This window comes from Rhinatrema bivittatum, chromosome 5 (assembly GCF_901001135.1).
Source record: "Rhinatrema bivittatum chromosome 5, aRhiBiv1.1, whole genome shotgun sequence".
In the NCBI taxonomy this organism is placed as follows: Eukaryota; Metazoa; Chordata; class Amphibia; order Gymnophiona; family Rhinatrematidae; genus Rhinatrema; species Rhinatrema bivittatum.
In genome coordinates this window covers 80,369,866-80,387,339 of record NC_042619.1, presented here as the reverse complement: position 1 = coordinate 80,387,339, position 17,474 = coordinate 80,369,866, and the positions used below count along the sequence as shown (strand labels likewise).

Below are 17,474 nucleotides of genomic sequence, written 5' to 3'. Positions count from 1 at the left end.
GTATTCAATGCATTGTCATGTTATGAAAAGAAAAAAGTATTCCTAAGATAATGGTCTTAGCAACACTTGCAATGCCCCAGAACACATCCTCAGATGAGGAATTTAATAGGTTATGCACTATGAGTGAAAATATAGTAAACATTTAAGACAAGCATTGCCCCCTGGACCAAAAGGAGGGACTGTGATAATAAAATTTATTAGGGCCATCTGTTTAATGGAAATTTATCAAAAGAGTTCCAGGAGGCATGCTCGGTCTTGAAATCTTCTCTGAAGCTGTCTCACACTTAGATAACAGAAAAAACACATGTATCTCTTTGTATTTCTAGGCAACACAATGAAGAGTTATAAAATCAAGGTTAATTAGTTTCCCAGGACTCTTTGGAATGTCAGATGTAAGCAAATGTTTCTTTTCACCTTGTGACCTTAAATCAAAGGAGTGTTAATTACTAGGGCAAAACTGTATTTAAGGCTAACCAATTGAATATCTAATCAAGTCAGTATCTCAAGCTTAGGAGCTGACTTCCTTATGCGCATAAGAAATAAAGGCTTTTGAATATGAGAAATACACTGTCTCTGTTGTCCTTTGGTAAACTTTTTCATTACAGTGGACACTTGGGGCATTTCCCATTACCCTCCATACATTTGAAGTGTCTCTGAAAAGAGACAAAAGATGTAGTGTTTCCAAAAATAGAGTTTAAAGAAAAAAGTGACAAGGTCTAAAAATGAACACAAAAAATAACAGGTAGAAAGATTTACACCTTAATATTGCATGTGTTTGGCTCCTTTTCAGCCTTGAAAGCTTATTGTGATCCTTGATGATTAGGAATCTGAACAGAAGCACGTACAGGTTGCATAGAAGGGATATGATAGTATCACTCTATGATTAGGATTTTACCTCATTTTTGCCTTGAATAATGAATTTTTTAAATGAACAATTCTGACAGTTCTGAATGCTTACCCTTCACATTTGTGGGGTAATCCAATAACCCCAGCTGCCAAATCTTCAACCACTCTCCAAGCTTTCTATTTTTCCTTTGAACTTCATTTTTATTGAGTTAGAGGAAAATATCATCATTCGGCCGCAACAGATCAGTAAACAAGTGAACAATGCAACCAACATATCCATATAGTAGCCTCTATGTAAGAGAAAATCCAATACAACCCCCCCCCCCCGACTCACAAAGGTTTTCAAATAAGCAACAAACGAGAGACAGAGAAGAAATCCTCCCACAACCTCACCCACAACCAGACACATACACTCCACACAAACGTAGCTCACAGAAGACCAGAGGGAGTCCACCCAATGTCACACCAGGAACACAAAACAAGCAGAACCAAAAGAAAAAGAAGAAAAAATGAGGAATTGGGCATTGGGCAACCAATGGTACAAAAGACCCATAGCTATACTCTCGATGACCCATGCAACCTATTACTCCTGGGGGAATTCGGCACACAAAAGCTTAAAATTCTGCAAACTTTATATTGGTCAGAAAGACACGATTTACATGACAGTCTTTAAGTAATTACATTTTAAATTAATACAGGAAAATGTATTACTTAAAGATGCAAAATTTTAAACATTTTGAGCAGAAATTCCCTGTAAGAGTGACCCTTCCACTTGCTCTCCCTACTCCCCTGGCCACTTTGCCCACTCAGGCCCCAACTCCTCCACTTGCCAGTATCTCTCCCCTCTTCCTCTAGGCTCAACCCTTTCCACTCTATTGCCAGTCCCAGAGTTTGACCCCGTTCTCAGTACTGCCCCCTCACACAGGCTCCCTCTGTCCCTCCCTCTCTCACACAATTGCTCCCTCTCTCCAGTACACATACACACACCATCATACAGGTTTCCCTCACATTCATCCCCACATACAGGGCCCTCTCTCTTGCATACACACCCACACAAGCTCCCTTTCTCTCTCACACATACATCCTTACACAGACTACCTATGGCTCTCTCTCACGCACCCCTTCACACAGGCTCTGTCTCACACAAACAATCCCTTCAACAGGCTAGCACCCTCACATACACATGATCCCTTTTTCATACACACGAGCTCCCAATCTCTCACACACATACACACTCCTTCACAATCTCCTCATATAGGTTCCCTCTCTCTGAAACCCACACTCAAGCATCCCCCCCCGCTCTCTCTCACACCCCTCTCCCTGCTCTCACCCTCCCCTCCCCTCTCACACCTCCTTCTCCCTCTCACCGGGGCCTTTATCTTTGCTGCGAGCGGAGCACACTCCATTCGTGGCACACGGAGGCCTTCCATCTTCGCCGCGAGCAGAGCGCATCCTGCGGCACACGTGGGCCTTCGTCTTCGCGCTCGCACTCGCAGTAGTAACTTATGTTGGAAGCTTGACCTTGTGCCAAAGCGCATAATAGCCCTTCCGGGCCATAGAGAATCTCACTGAGGTAGCCTTTTTTTTTTTTTTTTTTGTAACAATTCAATTTGTGCATGGTGTTGCATCAAACTTTTCCACTGAGCAAATGAGGGGGCTTCCTTCAGCTCAGCAAAATAGATTTTTTAGCAGAAAGAGGGGCTACTGCTATGAAGCAGAATGCAAAGAAGACCCATCTCCCTAAAGGCCCAAGAAAACAACCATCCCTAACCAAGGAACCAAACAGCCCACCCACTACCTGCTCTAAAAAAAAAGCCTGAACTTTGCTCCAAAAAAGGCTGCAGCTTTGAGTATCCCGTAAACATATGGCAGAGATTCCCAGGCAGAGCCTTACACCTCAAGCAGAGATCCGAATCCCACAATTTCATATTGATGCCCAGGACATGAGATATGTACATTCTATGAAGGAGTTTGTACAGTATTTCTCTCATATTTGCTGAGAAAAAGTGCAGACAGTGCCTTAAAGGCCTGAAGTAGTTGTTCAGCAGCGACGGGTTCCCCCAAATAGATGCTCCACAATGCCAAGTATTGTAAATGTGGCGTAGGTAAGTACTTTAAATGACATGACCAAATTGCGATTTTGTTAAACTTGGCCGGTGTTTCCAAAAAACTCTCTTCCGCATCAGTCAAAAGAACAAGAGATATCGCATGCAAATACAGTCGAATAATAATGCTGAGCTTGTAGATAGGAGAAAAAAAATGTGATTGCAAAATATTCCACTCCTCCAGCAAGTTATAAAATACAGGGCCAAAAGCCATTGGGTCCCAGAGCTTTAAGCAGCTTCAGCCAGGCAATAACACAGTGGATCTCTGCTTCCGTGACAGGCTTGTCCACCATATCCTGTGCTTGCTCTCCCAAATGTAGTAATCCCAGGCCTAGAAAGACTTGGCTTTGAGCCGATGCATCTGCAGGTCCCGCCATGTACAGAGATATATAGTAACATTTGAATGCTTTCAAGATAGAGGAAGTGGTCAGCAAGTCATAGTGCAGGTGCTATGGAACGTGAGCTGGACTTAACCAGACGAGCCAATAATTTCCCGGACTAATTTCCCATTGATATAATCTGTACTTAAACAAAATATTCTGTTGCACTTTACTTTCAAATAGGGCATTAAGTTTCCATCGAACTTTGGCCAGTTGTTCCTTAGATGCATGCCCTAGATCTCTCATACGCTGTCGGCGGAAGGCCATTATCGTTTTAGAGAGATCCAATATTTTTTCGTTCCTGGCCCTCTCTGCATGTGCCTGATAAGCAATGATATGCCCTTGCACGACAGCCTTAGCCACCTGCCAAAAAAAGTACAGGGTCTGTTTCTGGCTTCAGATTAAAATCTACAAATTCCTGCCATCGTTCAATAAGAAAAGTAGCAAAGCATTTGTCATTGTACAGATACAGAGGCAGAGATCAACGAAATTGACCTGGAGCATCTGGTTTTAACACAAGGGTTGTGACTACTATAGCGTGATCAGAAAATGGCACATCAAAAATGTTGCTCATCACAAGTTTGCTAAATAAAAAAAAAAGGACTCGAGGAATAAAAATATAGTCAAGTCGCATATGCGAAAAAGCAGAGTTGCTTACCTGTAACAGGTATTCTCCCAGAACAGCAGGATGTAGTCCTCACATGTGGGTGACGTTACCGGACGGAGCGCTATCACGGAACATTTTCTGTCAAAGCTTCTAGAAACTTTGACTGGCACAATGAGCATGCCCAGCATGCCATTATCCCTGCAGCCACAGGGGTCTCTCTTCAGTCTTGTTTGTAGCAAAAGTGCGAGCAAAAAAAAAAAAATAATAATAAAATGTATTCGGACCCAACTCTGCAGGGTGGCGGGTGGGTTTCGTGAGGTCTACATCTTGCTGTCCTGGGAGAACACGTGTTATAGGTAATCAACTCTGCTTTCTCCAAGGACAAGCAGGATGGTAGTCCTCACATGTGAGTGATTAGCAAGCTACAGGCTGATTCATATTTAAGTGGACCAACAGCAAAAACTCGTGCAACAGGCACAACTGGTGTACTATTGAGAAAAATGAGGCAGCCTGAAAACCACAGCAGACAGACATGGAAGGAGTTGGGATTAGACTGGAAATAAGTTCTTCAAGACAGATTGGCCAAAGGCAGAGTCTTGACGTCCTTCTTTGTCCAGGCAGTAATGTGTGGAGAGCGCTCCATGTTGCAGCTTTACAGATGTCAGAAATTGGTACTGAACGGTAGTGTGCTACTAACGTTGCCATTGCTCTTATTGAGTGTGCCTTCACTCATCCCTGAAGAGGAAGGCCTGCTTACTCATAGCAGAATTTGATACAGTCTGCTAGCCAGTTGGAGAGAGTCTGCTTACCCACTGCAACTCCCGATTTGTTTTTATCAAAAGAAACAAAGAGTTGGGTGGATTTCCTGTGGATTGCAGTGTGGTCTAGGTAGAATGCAAGTGCATGTTTACAGTCCAAAGTGTGTAAAACTCTCTCTTCCTGGTGAGAGTGAGGCCTTGGGAAAAAAGGTGGGTAAGACTATAGATTGATTGAGGTGAAAGTCTGTTACCACCTTGGGAAAGAATTTAGGGTGAGTACGGAGGACCACTCGGTCATGAAGGAACCTTGTATAGGGTGAGTATGTGACAAGTGCTTGTAACTCACTGACCCTCCTAGCAGATGTAATGGCTACTAGGAAAAGAACTTTCCATGTAAGGAATTTAATATCACAGGAGTGCAAAGGCTCAAATGGGGAACGCATGAGTCTTGTAAGTACTAGGTTTAGGTCCCATTCAGTAACCGGTGGCCGAAGAGGGGGGCTTAAGTTGTAGTTCGCCCCTTATAAACCGACTCGCAAGGGGTTGCGCTGTTATCGGGGCATTCCCTACTCCTTTGTGGTACGCTGAGATGGCATTGAGGTGTACCCTTACCAAGGAAGTCTGGAGACCTGAGTCTGAAAGATACCAGAGGTAATCTAATAGAAATGAAGAGGGGGCAGGAAAAGGGGTTGATACCTTTTTGCGTGCACCACATGGTAAATCTTTTCCACTTAGAAAGGTAGGATTTCGAAGTGGAAGGTTTTCAGGAAGCTACAAGCACTTGAGAGACCTCAGTTGAAAGATTGAGCGGTTGAAGGATCAAGCTTTCAACATTCAGGCAGTGAGGGACAGCATCTGAAGGTTCGAGTGGCGTAACATGCCTTGGTTCTGAGTTATGAGATTGGGTGCTGAGCTCAGGTGAATGGGTTGTCGTATCGAGAGGTCGAGAAGCAGGGGAAACATACTTGTTGAGGACAGCACGGGGCTATGAGTATCATTGACCCCTTGTCCTATTGTAGCTTCATGAAAGTTTTAGCTATTAGCGGTATCGGAGGATACGTGTAAAGTAGACCTGAGCTCCAGGGTCGAGCAAAAGCGTCCATGGCTAACACGTTTGGCTGCTTGTGCAGGGAGCAGAATCTGTCCATTTTGTGATTCAGTTCGGATGCAAAGAGGTTGATGGTTGGTTGACCCCAGCGTTGGAAGATTTTGCTCGCCACATCTGGATCCAGAGACCACTTGTGGGGATGGAATTGTCGGCTGAGGCGATCTGCTACTACGTTGTTTATGCCTGCCAGATAAGTGGCCCGGAGATGCATAGAGTGTGCAAGGGTCCAAGCCCAGATTTGTGCAGCTTCTTGGCAGAGATAAGATCCCGTGCATCCCTGCTTGTTCAGGTACCACATTGCAACTGTGTTGTCTGTTTGTATGAGCACATTCTTGTGTGAAAGGCAGTCCTTGAATGCATAAAGAGCATAATGTATGGCTCGAAGCTCTAGGAAGTTGATTTGAAACTTTGCTTCGAGGTGTGTCCAAGTACCTTGTGTTTGAAGGTTGTTCACATGAGTTTCCCAACCCCAGTTGGATGCGTCTGTTAAAGTCACTTGTGGAACCGGTTGTTGAAAAGGGAGGCCTGTCAGTAAGTTGGATATGCTTGTCCACCAGAGGAGTGACAGATGAAGCTGGTTGGTGACATGGATCTGGAATGACAGAGGCCAAGTGGCTTGGAGCCACTGAGATTTCAGCGTCCATTGAGTTATTCTCATGGCCAGGCTGGCTATAGGAGTGACGTGGATCATGGAAGCCATGTGGCCCAGCAACGTTAGGAAATGATGGGTGGAGGCTGTTTCCTTTCTCTGCAGAGATGTAGCCAGTCTGGAGTGTGTGTCTGCGTGGTCGTTGGGCAGGAAGGCTTTTGCAACTGTGGTGTCCAATCGTGCTTCAATGAAGGTGTGGAGGTGAGAGGGATTCAGGTGGGACTTTTGGTAAATGATGAGAAATCCCAAGGAATGCAGTAGATTTATGGTTAGAACGAGCGATTCGAGAGCTCCTTGCTTGGAGTGGCTCTTGATTAGCCAGTCATCCAGGTAAGGGAACACGTGAACATTTTTTTTGCGTAGGTGGGCGGCCACTGCAGCTAAGCATTTCGTAAAAACTCAAGGTGCTGAGGCAAGGCCAAATGGCAGAACTTGGTATTGAAAATGTTTGCAAGTATTTGCGATGATGGGGATGTAAGGCTATATGTGCGTATGCGCCCTGAAGATCCAGAGAACAGAGCCAATCTCCTTGTTGTAGTAGGAGAAGCATGGTGCAGAGTGACACCATCCTGAATTTTTCCTTTTGGAGAAATTTGTTGAGATTGCGAAGGTCTAAGATGGGGTGAAGTCGTCCTGATTTTTTTGGAATTAGGAAGTAGCATGAGTACAACCCTTTGCCCCTTTGTGTCGAGGGAAAGGGTACTAAGCCCTGCCCTGGAGAAGGGTGGAAAAGCAAGTTTGCTTACAGTAAACAGTGTTTCTGTAGATAGCAGGATGAATTAGCCTTGCTGTCATGGGACTGTCAGTCTGGCGTCAGAGGCGGAGCTTTCTCAAAGCTGATACAGAGATATGCTCTGTGCGGCTGTGCGTGTATTCCCGCACAGGAAGACAGCTTCTCCTCAGCCTGTATTGTAGAAGTAAGATAAAATAACAAAACGGCTGTCCAGGGAGGTAGACGGGTCAGCATGGCTAATTCATCCTATCATCTACGGAAACACCGTTTACGGTAAGCAAACTTGTTTTTCCCATTGATAGCAGGGCTGAATTAGCCATGCTGTCATGGGAGTCCCTAGCTCCCAGTCACGCTTAGAGATGAGTAGGTCATCATTTGTACCCGTATGGTGATGTCCATATCAAATTATATTTTTTTTGCGTGACTTTTCTGGTGTGGACAGTCTATAATAATCATGTAATCAAGGTATCCAAGACTGCAAGTCCCAGCTTGGCATCTTGAGATGATTGCTGGTCCAAGCAATAATGGGACGTGAAAGTATGTAAAGATGATCATGTGGCTGCTTTACAGATGTCAATAGGTGGAACCTGACATAGGTATGCTAATGAAGTGGAAAGTGCTCAAAGCTGATGAGCATGCTCAGTGTGCCAGTCAAAGGTTCTAGAAAATTTGACAGAAAGTGTTCCGTGATAGGGCTCTGCCTGGTGACGTCACCCACATGTGAGGACTAACATCCTGCTTGTCCTGGGAGAAAAAAGTATACTCGTGATCCTCCAGGTGCAGCACTCGCCAAGAATCCAACAACTGCAGTTCTTGGGATGGAAAGGCCACCCCCAGCTCAGCTTGGTTTTTCTTGGGAATTTTAGGTAGTTTACAGTCAACTAAAGGACTGTCAACCACATTGAAATTGCACCCCACAATAACAGCACACCCCTCCCACACAGAAACTTTGGCCAAAGGCATAGATGAAAAATTATGAGAATAAAACATAAGGAGCGTATATATTTAAAAGCACCACTTTTTGCCCTTGAAGATCCCCGGCCACCATGATGAAATGGCCATTAGGGTCAGAAAGCATTTTTTCCTTCATAAAAATGACATTTTTATTAATAAAAATAGCTACCCCCATTAGCATAAGCTATAAGAAGAGAAAAAGCATTGACCCACACAGCTTCGCTGCAGCTTAGAGTGGTCGTGCTCATCCAAGTGAGTTACTGAAGAAAAGCAATATGCATCCTGCGCCTGCGCAGTTCAGGGAGAAGTTTAGTTCATTTAACAGGAGAGTGTAGACCATCAACATTTAGCGTATGTTGGTAGTTCTATGTTAGACATAGAACCAGGAAGTACAGAAAATATTTGTAGCATGACTGACATGCAAAGAAAGAACCCCCCAGCCCAGGTTCTCCTTTAGATTGAGGCAGTTTTGAAAATCAAAAAGTCCTCCCCACAAAAAGAAGCCCTCCCTCCCCCCATTTCTATCTTCTCACAAAACATGAAAAGCTCTCAACCCCCTAGTAGAGCAAATCTCCCCAAAAGCTGGCGAAGAGGTGTTTCTTCTCTCCTCGTCTGCAGGAAGTCGTCCGCTGCCATAGAGGGGTTCCTGGGGCCTGTGGGAGGAATCGAGACCTGCGCACATAAAGTAGATAGCAGAAGACTTCATGGTCCAGTAGCAGACAGGTATTAGGGCTAGACGGGGACCCCAACAAAAACAGAACAAAGGGGTCACCTGCTGAAAAAGCTGACAGCCGAGTCAAAGATGTTAAAAAAAAAAAAAAAAAAGAATCAGAGACTGTCCACCACCCTCTGGTTTAGGGACCATTTGTGTGGGTGAAATATCCTTCTAAGACAGTCCGCTTTGGAATTTGCAATTCCGAGAAGGTAGGTCACCTGAAGGGAGACAGAATGTTTTTCTGTCCACTCCAGAATTTGAATCGCCTCTTTGCATAGTGTCCAGGAACATGACCCTTCTTCTTTGTTTATGTAGAACATGGCCAACTAGTTGTCTGTGTGAACCATAACATTCTTACCTTTGTCGACCAAGTCTGGGGAAAGGGGGGCATTCTGAACCCCCCAGAATTCCAGTAGGTTTATCTGTTGGGAATGCTCAAAGACTAACCACAATCCCTGCATTTTCAAGTGATTGAGATGGGCTCCCCACTCCTTGTTGGAAGCATCTGTAGTAAGAATTAATTTGTGCACCTGGCTTCTGAATAGGGCTCCCTCTAACTGGTAAATTTTTAAAGCCCGGCGTGCATCGAAAGGGGGGATATACATCTGGCCGCGCCAAGTGCATTTTTAAAACAGCCCAGCCACACGCATATCTCCTGGTTCATGCAGGAGTGCTGGGCCTTTAAAAATGGGCAGGCAGGGGGCCAGCCAGGACAGCACCATTTTGCGCTGTCCCAGTGAAGCGTGCCCCAGCAATTGCCGGTGCGTGGAACTTACTCCTGCTCTATGAGGCGGGTAAGTTCCAAAACAAAAAAAAATGTTTAGTTAGGGCGGGTTTAGGGGTCGCAGAGGAGAGAGGAAAATGGTGGAAGGATGTTATAAAATCGGTGCGTCCATGAGTGGGCACCAGAAGCCTCGCCCACATGGACGCGCACACCTTTAAAACTTTACCCCAAGAGCGTTGCTGGTGACAGCCAGCAGGCTATGTCTCTCTTCATGGTTCTGGTGAGGAGTATGTGAATGACAAGAGTTGAACGCACTAATTCCATTAAAACTTCAAACCCCATTGCAGGCGGCGCATGTGTAGTTGGGTGCGAGGTACTACGTAAATTGCTGCTGCCATGTGGCCCAGGAGGGCTAAGATCTGGCAGGCCGAGGGTCACATGTAGGCCTGTAATTGTTCTGCCAGAATGCACAGGGCTCATGCCCTGTCTTTGGGCAAGAAAGCTTTCCCTAGCACTGTTTTTATTTTGGCTCCGATAAACTGCAGGACCTGAGTCAGCTGGAGGCTGGACTTCTCATAGTTGATGACTAATCCCAGCACCTGCAGACAGTCAATCATGTCCCTCATGTGAAAATGGAGGGTCATTTTCTCCGAAGCCACCAGAAGCCAATCGTCGAGGTAGGGGAATAGCTAGATCCCCTTTCGTCTGAAGTGGGCCACCGCTACTGCTAAACACTTGGTGAGCACTCTCGGAGCGGAAGATAGACCAAACAGGAGCACCTTGGACCGGCAGTGATGCCCACTGGACTGGAAGAACAGGTACCACCAGGGAGAGCTGTGCATCAGAATGTGGGAGTAGGCATCCTTGAGGTCCAGTGAGCACATTCAATCATTGGGTTGAAGAAATGGGAGAATAGTCTTTAGGGATGTCATCTTGAATTTTTCCCTTCGCAGGAATTTGTTGAAAGCCCGTAAGTCTAAGCTTGGGTGGAGGCCTCCTAATTTCTTGGGAATGAGGAAGTATGGTGAGTACAACCCCCTGTTGCATAAAAGTGTGACGGCACTATCTGCGTGGCTTGCTGGGTAAGTAGTGAGGTCACCTCTGCTTGCAGGAGCTGCGTCTGCTCCCAATCCTGCCAAAACCTGGTGAGGCGAAGAAAAAGACGGAAACTCCTTGAAATTGGGTTGGTAGCCTCCGCGAACAATTCCCAGTACCCAGCAAGCGGATGTTATCACTATCCAAGTGCTGAAGAAACGCGCTACTCTGCCCCCCACAGGGAGAGGAAGGGGTGGCCCTGCCATCTTCAAAAACCTTGTGGCGGTTTCTGGGCGGAGGTCAACTGTTGTCTCTGCTGGTGCTGGCTCCTAGGTCTGCCCTGGGCTGTGGGGCTGTTGCGCATGCTGTCTAGGCTGCAGAAAAGGCAGTGCTCTATAAGGGATGTATGGCCTGACCAGGCACCTTTGGAAACTTGGCTTATGGTAGCTTGGATAATACCTTTGGGCTGCTGATGCTTGCTCTGTTGGTGAAGCCAGGGACAAGACTGCCACGTTTTGCTCTTTTAGTTGAGAGTGTCTCCTGTAGCTTGTCTCCAAAAAGGTTACCCTCCCCTTACATGGCAGGTCTGCTAACTTCTCAGGTACGTCTTCCTGGCTGAAGCATGGAGCGACGTTTCAAATGACTCAGATTGTGGGGAGGAGATGATGCAGCCCCTCTTCCATGTCCAGTACCTGTTGAGGGAGCCCCCTACTGGAGGTGCCCTCCTCAAAAAGGGGCTTGATGGACTGCAGGCACTTGTAGAGATACTGGGTGATATAGAACTAGTGTTGTATTTTTGCGTTCAACAAATCAGACTGAAAGGACCTTTTCCCAAAGTCATCGAGATAGCGGTTGTCTTTATCTGGCGGTGCGTTAGAGTGAAGTCTGGTCTTTTTGGCCTTTTTCATGGTTGACTACTACGTTGGAGGCATGCGGGACTTGTACTGCACTGTAGTATGGGGACTTTCATCCTAAATTTGAGAACAGTCTTTCTGGAAGCAGTCAAGACTCGAAAAAGGGGACTCCCACGTTTTTTCCAGAACCGTGTCTAGTTCTGCGTGGGGAGGCAACGCCGTTGGCTCAGCCAGTACTTCAAAAAATTTTAAGAGATGCCAAAGACCTCTGTCTACGGTCTGGCACCTTCCTAGTTTCAACGTTGAGACGTGCACCCACCTTCTCAATGATCTTTGAGTAGGAGAGATCTTCTGGCAGTGAGGGTAGCTCTGGAGGCTCCATTGGTGGGTCAGATGGTAATCCAGTGGTCGATCCAGGAGAAGTGGGGGGGAAGACCTCCAGATCTGAACTTGGCTGTGGGGAGAACTACTGTTGAGGCATCCTCCCTGTCCATGGAACGACTTCCTCCTGCTGCTGGAGAAGGGATTCATCTGCGGGGGAGCATTCCTCCGAAGAGGGACTCGTGGGTGGACACTCCGGTTCATGCAACTCCAGGGATGAGAAAAGGTTATTTAAAATTGTGGAAATGTGACATCACCTGGGAAGCCAGACCACCTTCCGCGAGGATTTGAGGAGCAGCAGACCTGGCGTACTCGCTCCCATTAACTGGGGTGAATCTTCATCTCGCGGACGTGTGAGGCACTGCAATTAGGAGGATATCAGAATCTGGACCGCGGGTGCGGTGAGATCGAAGTCCTACCTCATGTGGTGGCTTTGGATGCTTCCAGAGGGGCTCTTGCATCTGTGGAGACAGTCTTTTGGCTTGGACACGGAAGAGATGTCGGAGCAGACCCAGAGTGAAAAGCTGGAGGAGGCTTCTGAGGCAGGATAGTCAGAGAGTGGGTGTACATCTGAAAACCCTAGGTCCCGTTGTTCTTCAGGCATGAAGACAACCTGGGGGTCTTGCTCTGGCCCTTGCTTCTTTGGAGGCCTATGCTGTTGCTTCTTGTGTTGGGACCCTCACTCCGCTGCTTCGGAGCCAACGCCTGCACCGTTTGTGAATGAGTCGTAGGGCAGTGTATCGCGTCATGCGTTGACACATTGCCTATCTGGTCCTGCATCGGTGTGCGTGGCTTCTGGGAGGCACCCTTTGCTGCACTGTGGTGCTCTGGCACCTTAATCTGCTAAACGTCACGTTCCCCCGACGCAAGCATCGGATCCTTGCAGTCCTTGACCTGCTTCAACTCCTGTGTCGACGTAAGCGCCAGTTCATTCGATGAGGAGCGTCTATGCCTCGCTGGTTTCACAGCTCTTGCGCAGCTGGCATCGGCCAAGCAGCACTCCCAGGCCACCAATGCATCTCCCGACACTCCACTCCCTTGTGGGTCCTAGAAGAGGAGGAGCACTGGGGTGGCATGCACCGTTTGGCTCTTGGTAGCTTTCTTACTCTGGTGCTCCAGGGAAGAAGCCCTCCGACATTTCTCCGGGTGGTCCAACTTCAGGCCCAGGGAGGAGTGAGATGTGTCTCTCCAATGTCGGGGCATAGGAGCCATCGCCCCCTTCTGAGGCACGTGATCTTTTGGGTGCTTTGTCTCTGGGCCCAGGGCGACATACAACCACAGTCTCAGTAGGTAAACTGGTCGTGCTTGGGCCCCAGGCAGACATAACAGTAGTTATGTCCATCAGCGATGGACATAGCCTTACCAAACTGGCAGTGCTTAAAGCCAAGCGGTTTGGGAGCCATGATAGCCCTGAAAAGTGCCGTTTTCTTCTATGAAAAGGAAAAGCTCTTGAGGAGAGGGGAGAAAAAACGCTCCACATGCTGCTAAGACTGAGAAGATGACGCTCGATCGCGCAGAAAGATGCATTCAGCCGCACAGAGGAAAGCTGTGATTTCTAGAAGCTCCACCTAATCCCTGCTAATTGACGGGGAAAAAAACCCTGTCTTTTTGTGGTTTTATTTTCCTGCTTCTCTCTTTTTTTTTTTATTATATCATTTCTCTCTCTGTTCTGCTCAGTTTATTCTGTTGTGACTAGATAGAATATGCCTACTTGGAAACTGAACCTCAGTCAATACGCCCAGTGAGGTCTATTAATGGCAATATTTCATTTAGTAGTTGGTACCTGTTTTGTACTATAGCTGACATCACTGTCTCATGATTGGCTGGTGCCTATCTGAGCTGCTGTCTTCTCATTGGTTGTTTGCTTCGCACCAAAACTGAAGTCCCTTTAAATGTTTGGGTCTGTCTATGCCATTCGCTCTCCTTGCCTTGTCGACTGTCTGAATGTGACTTTGAATATAAGCTATGTTGTATCGGCAAAATACTTAAACGGTGTACCAGTTTGCTTTGGTCCTTCCTTTAAAAATTATTTTAAAACTATTGTTTATATTTACATTTCAGTTAAAATTTTCACTGATTACTGTCCCTCCCGATGCAGCCTTTGGGCGAAACATGGGGTCCATGTCGGGGGACCCTATCGAGAACTGTAATATTTTGACAGATGAGCAATGGAGTTGCCGTTTTGAATGCATAAACTATCGAATAAAGAAGATTTGCTCTTTATGAATCTATTGAAGTTTGGACCTTACTAATTTCTTTGCAGCTACTTGGATGTTTGGATAGACTACAGAAAATATACACCCTGAATCTCGTTGCAGTTACTCAGCATGTGAAAAGCAAGTTTGCTTACCATAAACGGTGTTTCCATGGATAGCAGGGTGAATTAGCCATGTTGTCTGGAGACGTTCCTCCGCTCCTCTAGGTGGCAGAGCTGTGTGCCTGCCTTGTGTCCTCCCCTCTGTGGTTCCCAGCCTGCCTCAATCTGTTATCCAAGGTCGTGCTATATTGATTGAGACTGTCCAGGGAAGTGGGCGGGTTAGTATGGCTAATTCACCCTTCTATCCACTGAGAACACCGTTTACGGTAAGCAAACTTGCTTTTCTCCCATGGATAAGCAGGATGAATTAGCCAGGATATTCTGCCCCTTACTGATAGCAGTGGGGGTAAGCAGGGTGTTATTAAAACCCTGACTGTTCCTTCTGATTGTTTGGGTCTGCGGGTCCCCGCGGAGGGCACATGCTGAGCTGTTGATTCCAGTTCGGTGGCTGCTGTGGCTGTGCTCCCCTTGGGGGCTGGTACACAGGCTGACGAATGTTGGGGTACATTCTACCCCCTCCCCCCCGGAGGTATGGTAGTATCTCCTCCGTTTCCCAAAGGCATCCAGGAGCTTGTTATCTCTCCCTGGTGGGGCATTAGAATGAAGTCTCAACTTCTTTGCTTTCCTCATCACAGACTCCACTACGATGGAGGCGTGGGGCAGCTGAAACACCGCATAGAAGGGTGACTCACGCATCCAGAATTTCAAGTCAGTCTTCCTCACCATCGAGGATCCTGACAGCGGAGCTTGCCACACTCTGATCATCACTTCATCCAGCACTGCATGCGAGGGCAGGACCATGGGCTCCGCAGATGTTTCGAATATTTTCAGGATACCTAAGACCTCCGCCCTGGGGTCTGGTATTGTCTGAGTTCCCACATGAAGGGTACTCCTATCTTCTCCACAAACCTGGAGTAGGACAGGTCCTCTGGCGGGAATACTGGTCGCGGCTGCTCCTCTGGGGGATCCGAAGGGTAGCCAATGGGTGACCCTGGGGGTGTGGCGTCTGACTCCGAAAGCAAGAGCCTCTGTGGGTTCTCTTGCAGGGGGGCTTCCCGGCTGCTGTCTGACGTCCCAAGACCCTGTAGGTGCGGTGCTGCGGTCATAGTGGTCTTTTCCACTTTCCACTGCACCTTGTTCCACTGAGGACAAGAACTGGGCTAGGATCTGAGATATTTGGGTCATTGCCTGGGAGGCTAGCGTCCCCTGTGGCTCTGGTTGTTGACCCTCTTCCTCTGGGGAGAACTGCTGCTAGCAGAATCTCGGAGTCTGGGCCTCTGGGTCAGGCCATCGTGTGTTCCACCCTGGGCTGTGTCTCTTCTCCAGGGGCTCTTGGAGGTGCGACCCCCTCCCGCTTGCACCTGGAAGTCACTTACAGATCCAAGAAGATCCGCGACGAGTGGAATGACCCCGATGATCCGTGCACGGATACTGGTTCTACATCTGAGGAGACAAGCTCTGAATTCAGCACAGAGTCTCACCGTATCACCGGTGGCCATGCCGCCAATGGGTCCCCTTCTGTTGGGGAAATACATGGGACCAGATGGTCTTTTGGCTTAACGGCCCTCAATGTGCTATTCCTGGACGCATGGTGCTTCAGTGTCGACTCTTTGCATCGGTGCATTTAAGGCTCTCAGACTCCCAGGCGCTGCGTCGTGCTTCTTCCTCTTCGACATGTGCGTCAGTATGGCATCGTGCATCGCATCGATTATGGTGTCTAGCGTCGTGTAGGGCGTGTGAGGCTGTGCCAGTACGCTTGCGTCGCCGGAGCCCTGCCCGGGTCCCTGCAGATCTTCCGATGCTCCATGCGTCAATGCGGCCTGGGCATGCTTTAGCAGGGCCCATGGGTCACCTGAGGGGCCCACCAAGGCAGTGCTCTTCCTCTCACCTTCGGGTGTTCTCGCTGGGCCCTGGGGAGGATTGAGTTGATCCATGAGCTGGTTCTGGAGCATACGAGCCAGAGGCTGCCTCCCTCAGCTTTTCTATCTTCGCCGGCCACAGTCCCTGCAGTTCAGTGGTTCATGGTCTGGTCCCAAGCAGAGGTAGCAGAGCACATGGCCATCTGTGGCTGACATAATCCTACTGCACTGGCAAAACTTAAAGCCAGGCGGTCTGGGCATTGCTGCCATAATCTGTGTGCTTTGAGGAGCTCCGCCACCTAGAGGACCAGAGGAATGTCCCTAGACAACATGGCTAATTCAACCTGTTTATCCATGGGGAAAAAAGCGATATCATCTGGTAAATATTCAAAAACTAGAAGACTCAGAGAACACAGAAAAGCTTTGATCAACATAAGGATAATTTAATGAACCAATGGCAACTTACTTTCTCAGCAGCATGTATTAAGGCTGTGTTTCCATTCTTTTGTTTAGCATTCACCTTTGACCCTTTCTTAAGTAGTAATCGAAGGATATCATCATGTCCACCAGCTGCAGCAAGCATTACTAGAGTCATTCCACTCGAATCCTGAAACAATAACATTCTCCATTACATACAAAGAAGTGTTCTTTGAATTTTTGTGCAGGGAACTAAACTTTCTTAGATTAAATTTATTATATGATAATGAGCACAACAAAAATGACAATTTTATTAAAAATATCAAAATAAAAAATTCAGTCCTTTTTAACAGTTGCAAACTCAGATATGCAGAAATCAACAAAAAGGAAAATTGGTTCTTACCTGCTAATTTTCGTTCCTGTAGTACCACGGATCAGTCCAGACAGTGGGTTGAGCCTCCTGACCAGCAGACAGAAACAGAGAAAAACTCAAAGGGTATCCTATATCAGGACAATGCTCCCCGTGTCCCTTCAGTATAAACGTTAAAGCAGAGAAAAGTAAAACTGTAATCTTAACTAGAGAAAAATCAAGCAAGTAAAACCTGTAACATCCAAATTTGAATCTGAAATTTAAAACAATACAAAGAACTGCTCTTACATATATATATATATATATATATATATATATATATATATATATATACCGTATTTTTCGCTCCATAAGACGCACTTTTTTTCCCCCAAAGGTGGGGGGAAAATGTATGTGCGTCTTATGGAGCGAATATAAAAAAAAAAACCAAACAAAAATCTAACAAACACCCCCCCCCCGACTCCCCCAAGACCTGCCGACTTAATTTCCTACAACCCCCCCCCCCCAAGACCTGAAATTAATTTCCTGCAACCCCCCACCCTCCTGACCCCCCCCAAGACCTGCCAAACGTCCCTGGTGGTCCAGCGGGGGTCCGGGAATGATCTCCTGGGCGCGGGCCATCGGCTGCCAGTAAACAAAATGGCGCCGACGGCCCTATGCCC

At 47.1% G+C, this 17,474-nt stretch overlaps 1 protein-coding gene across 2 annotated transcripts in view; it reads right to left on the bottom strand.

Moving 5' to 3' along the window:
• The window catches only part of MPHOSPH8 (M-phase phosphoprotein 8), a 248,377-nt gene that overhangs the window by 163,416 nt on the left and 67,487 nt on the right, over positions 1-17,474 (bottom strand). For both annotated transcript variants that reach the window (XM_029602497.1, XM_029602498.1), the window contains exon 8: positions 16,492-16,632. In XM_029602497.1, the coding sequence (XP_029458357.1) occupies positions 16,492-16,632 (141 nt within the window). The remainder of the gene's footprint in view (positions 1-16,491; positions 16,633-17,474) is intronic.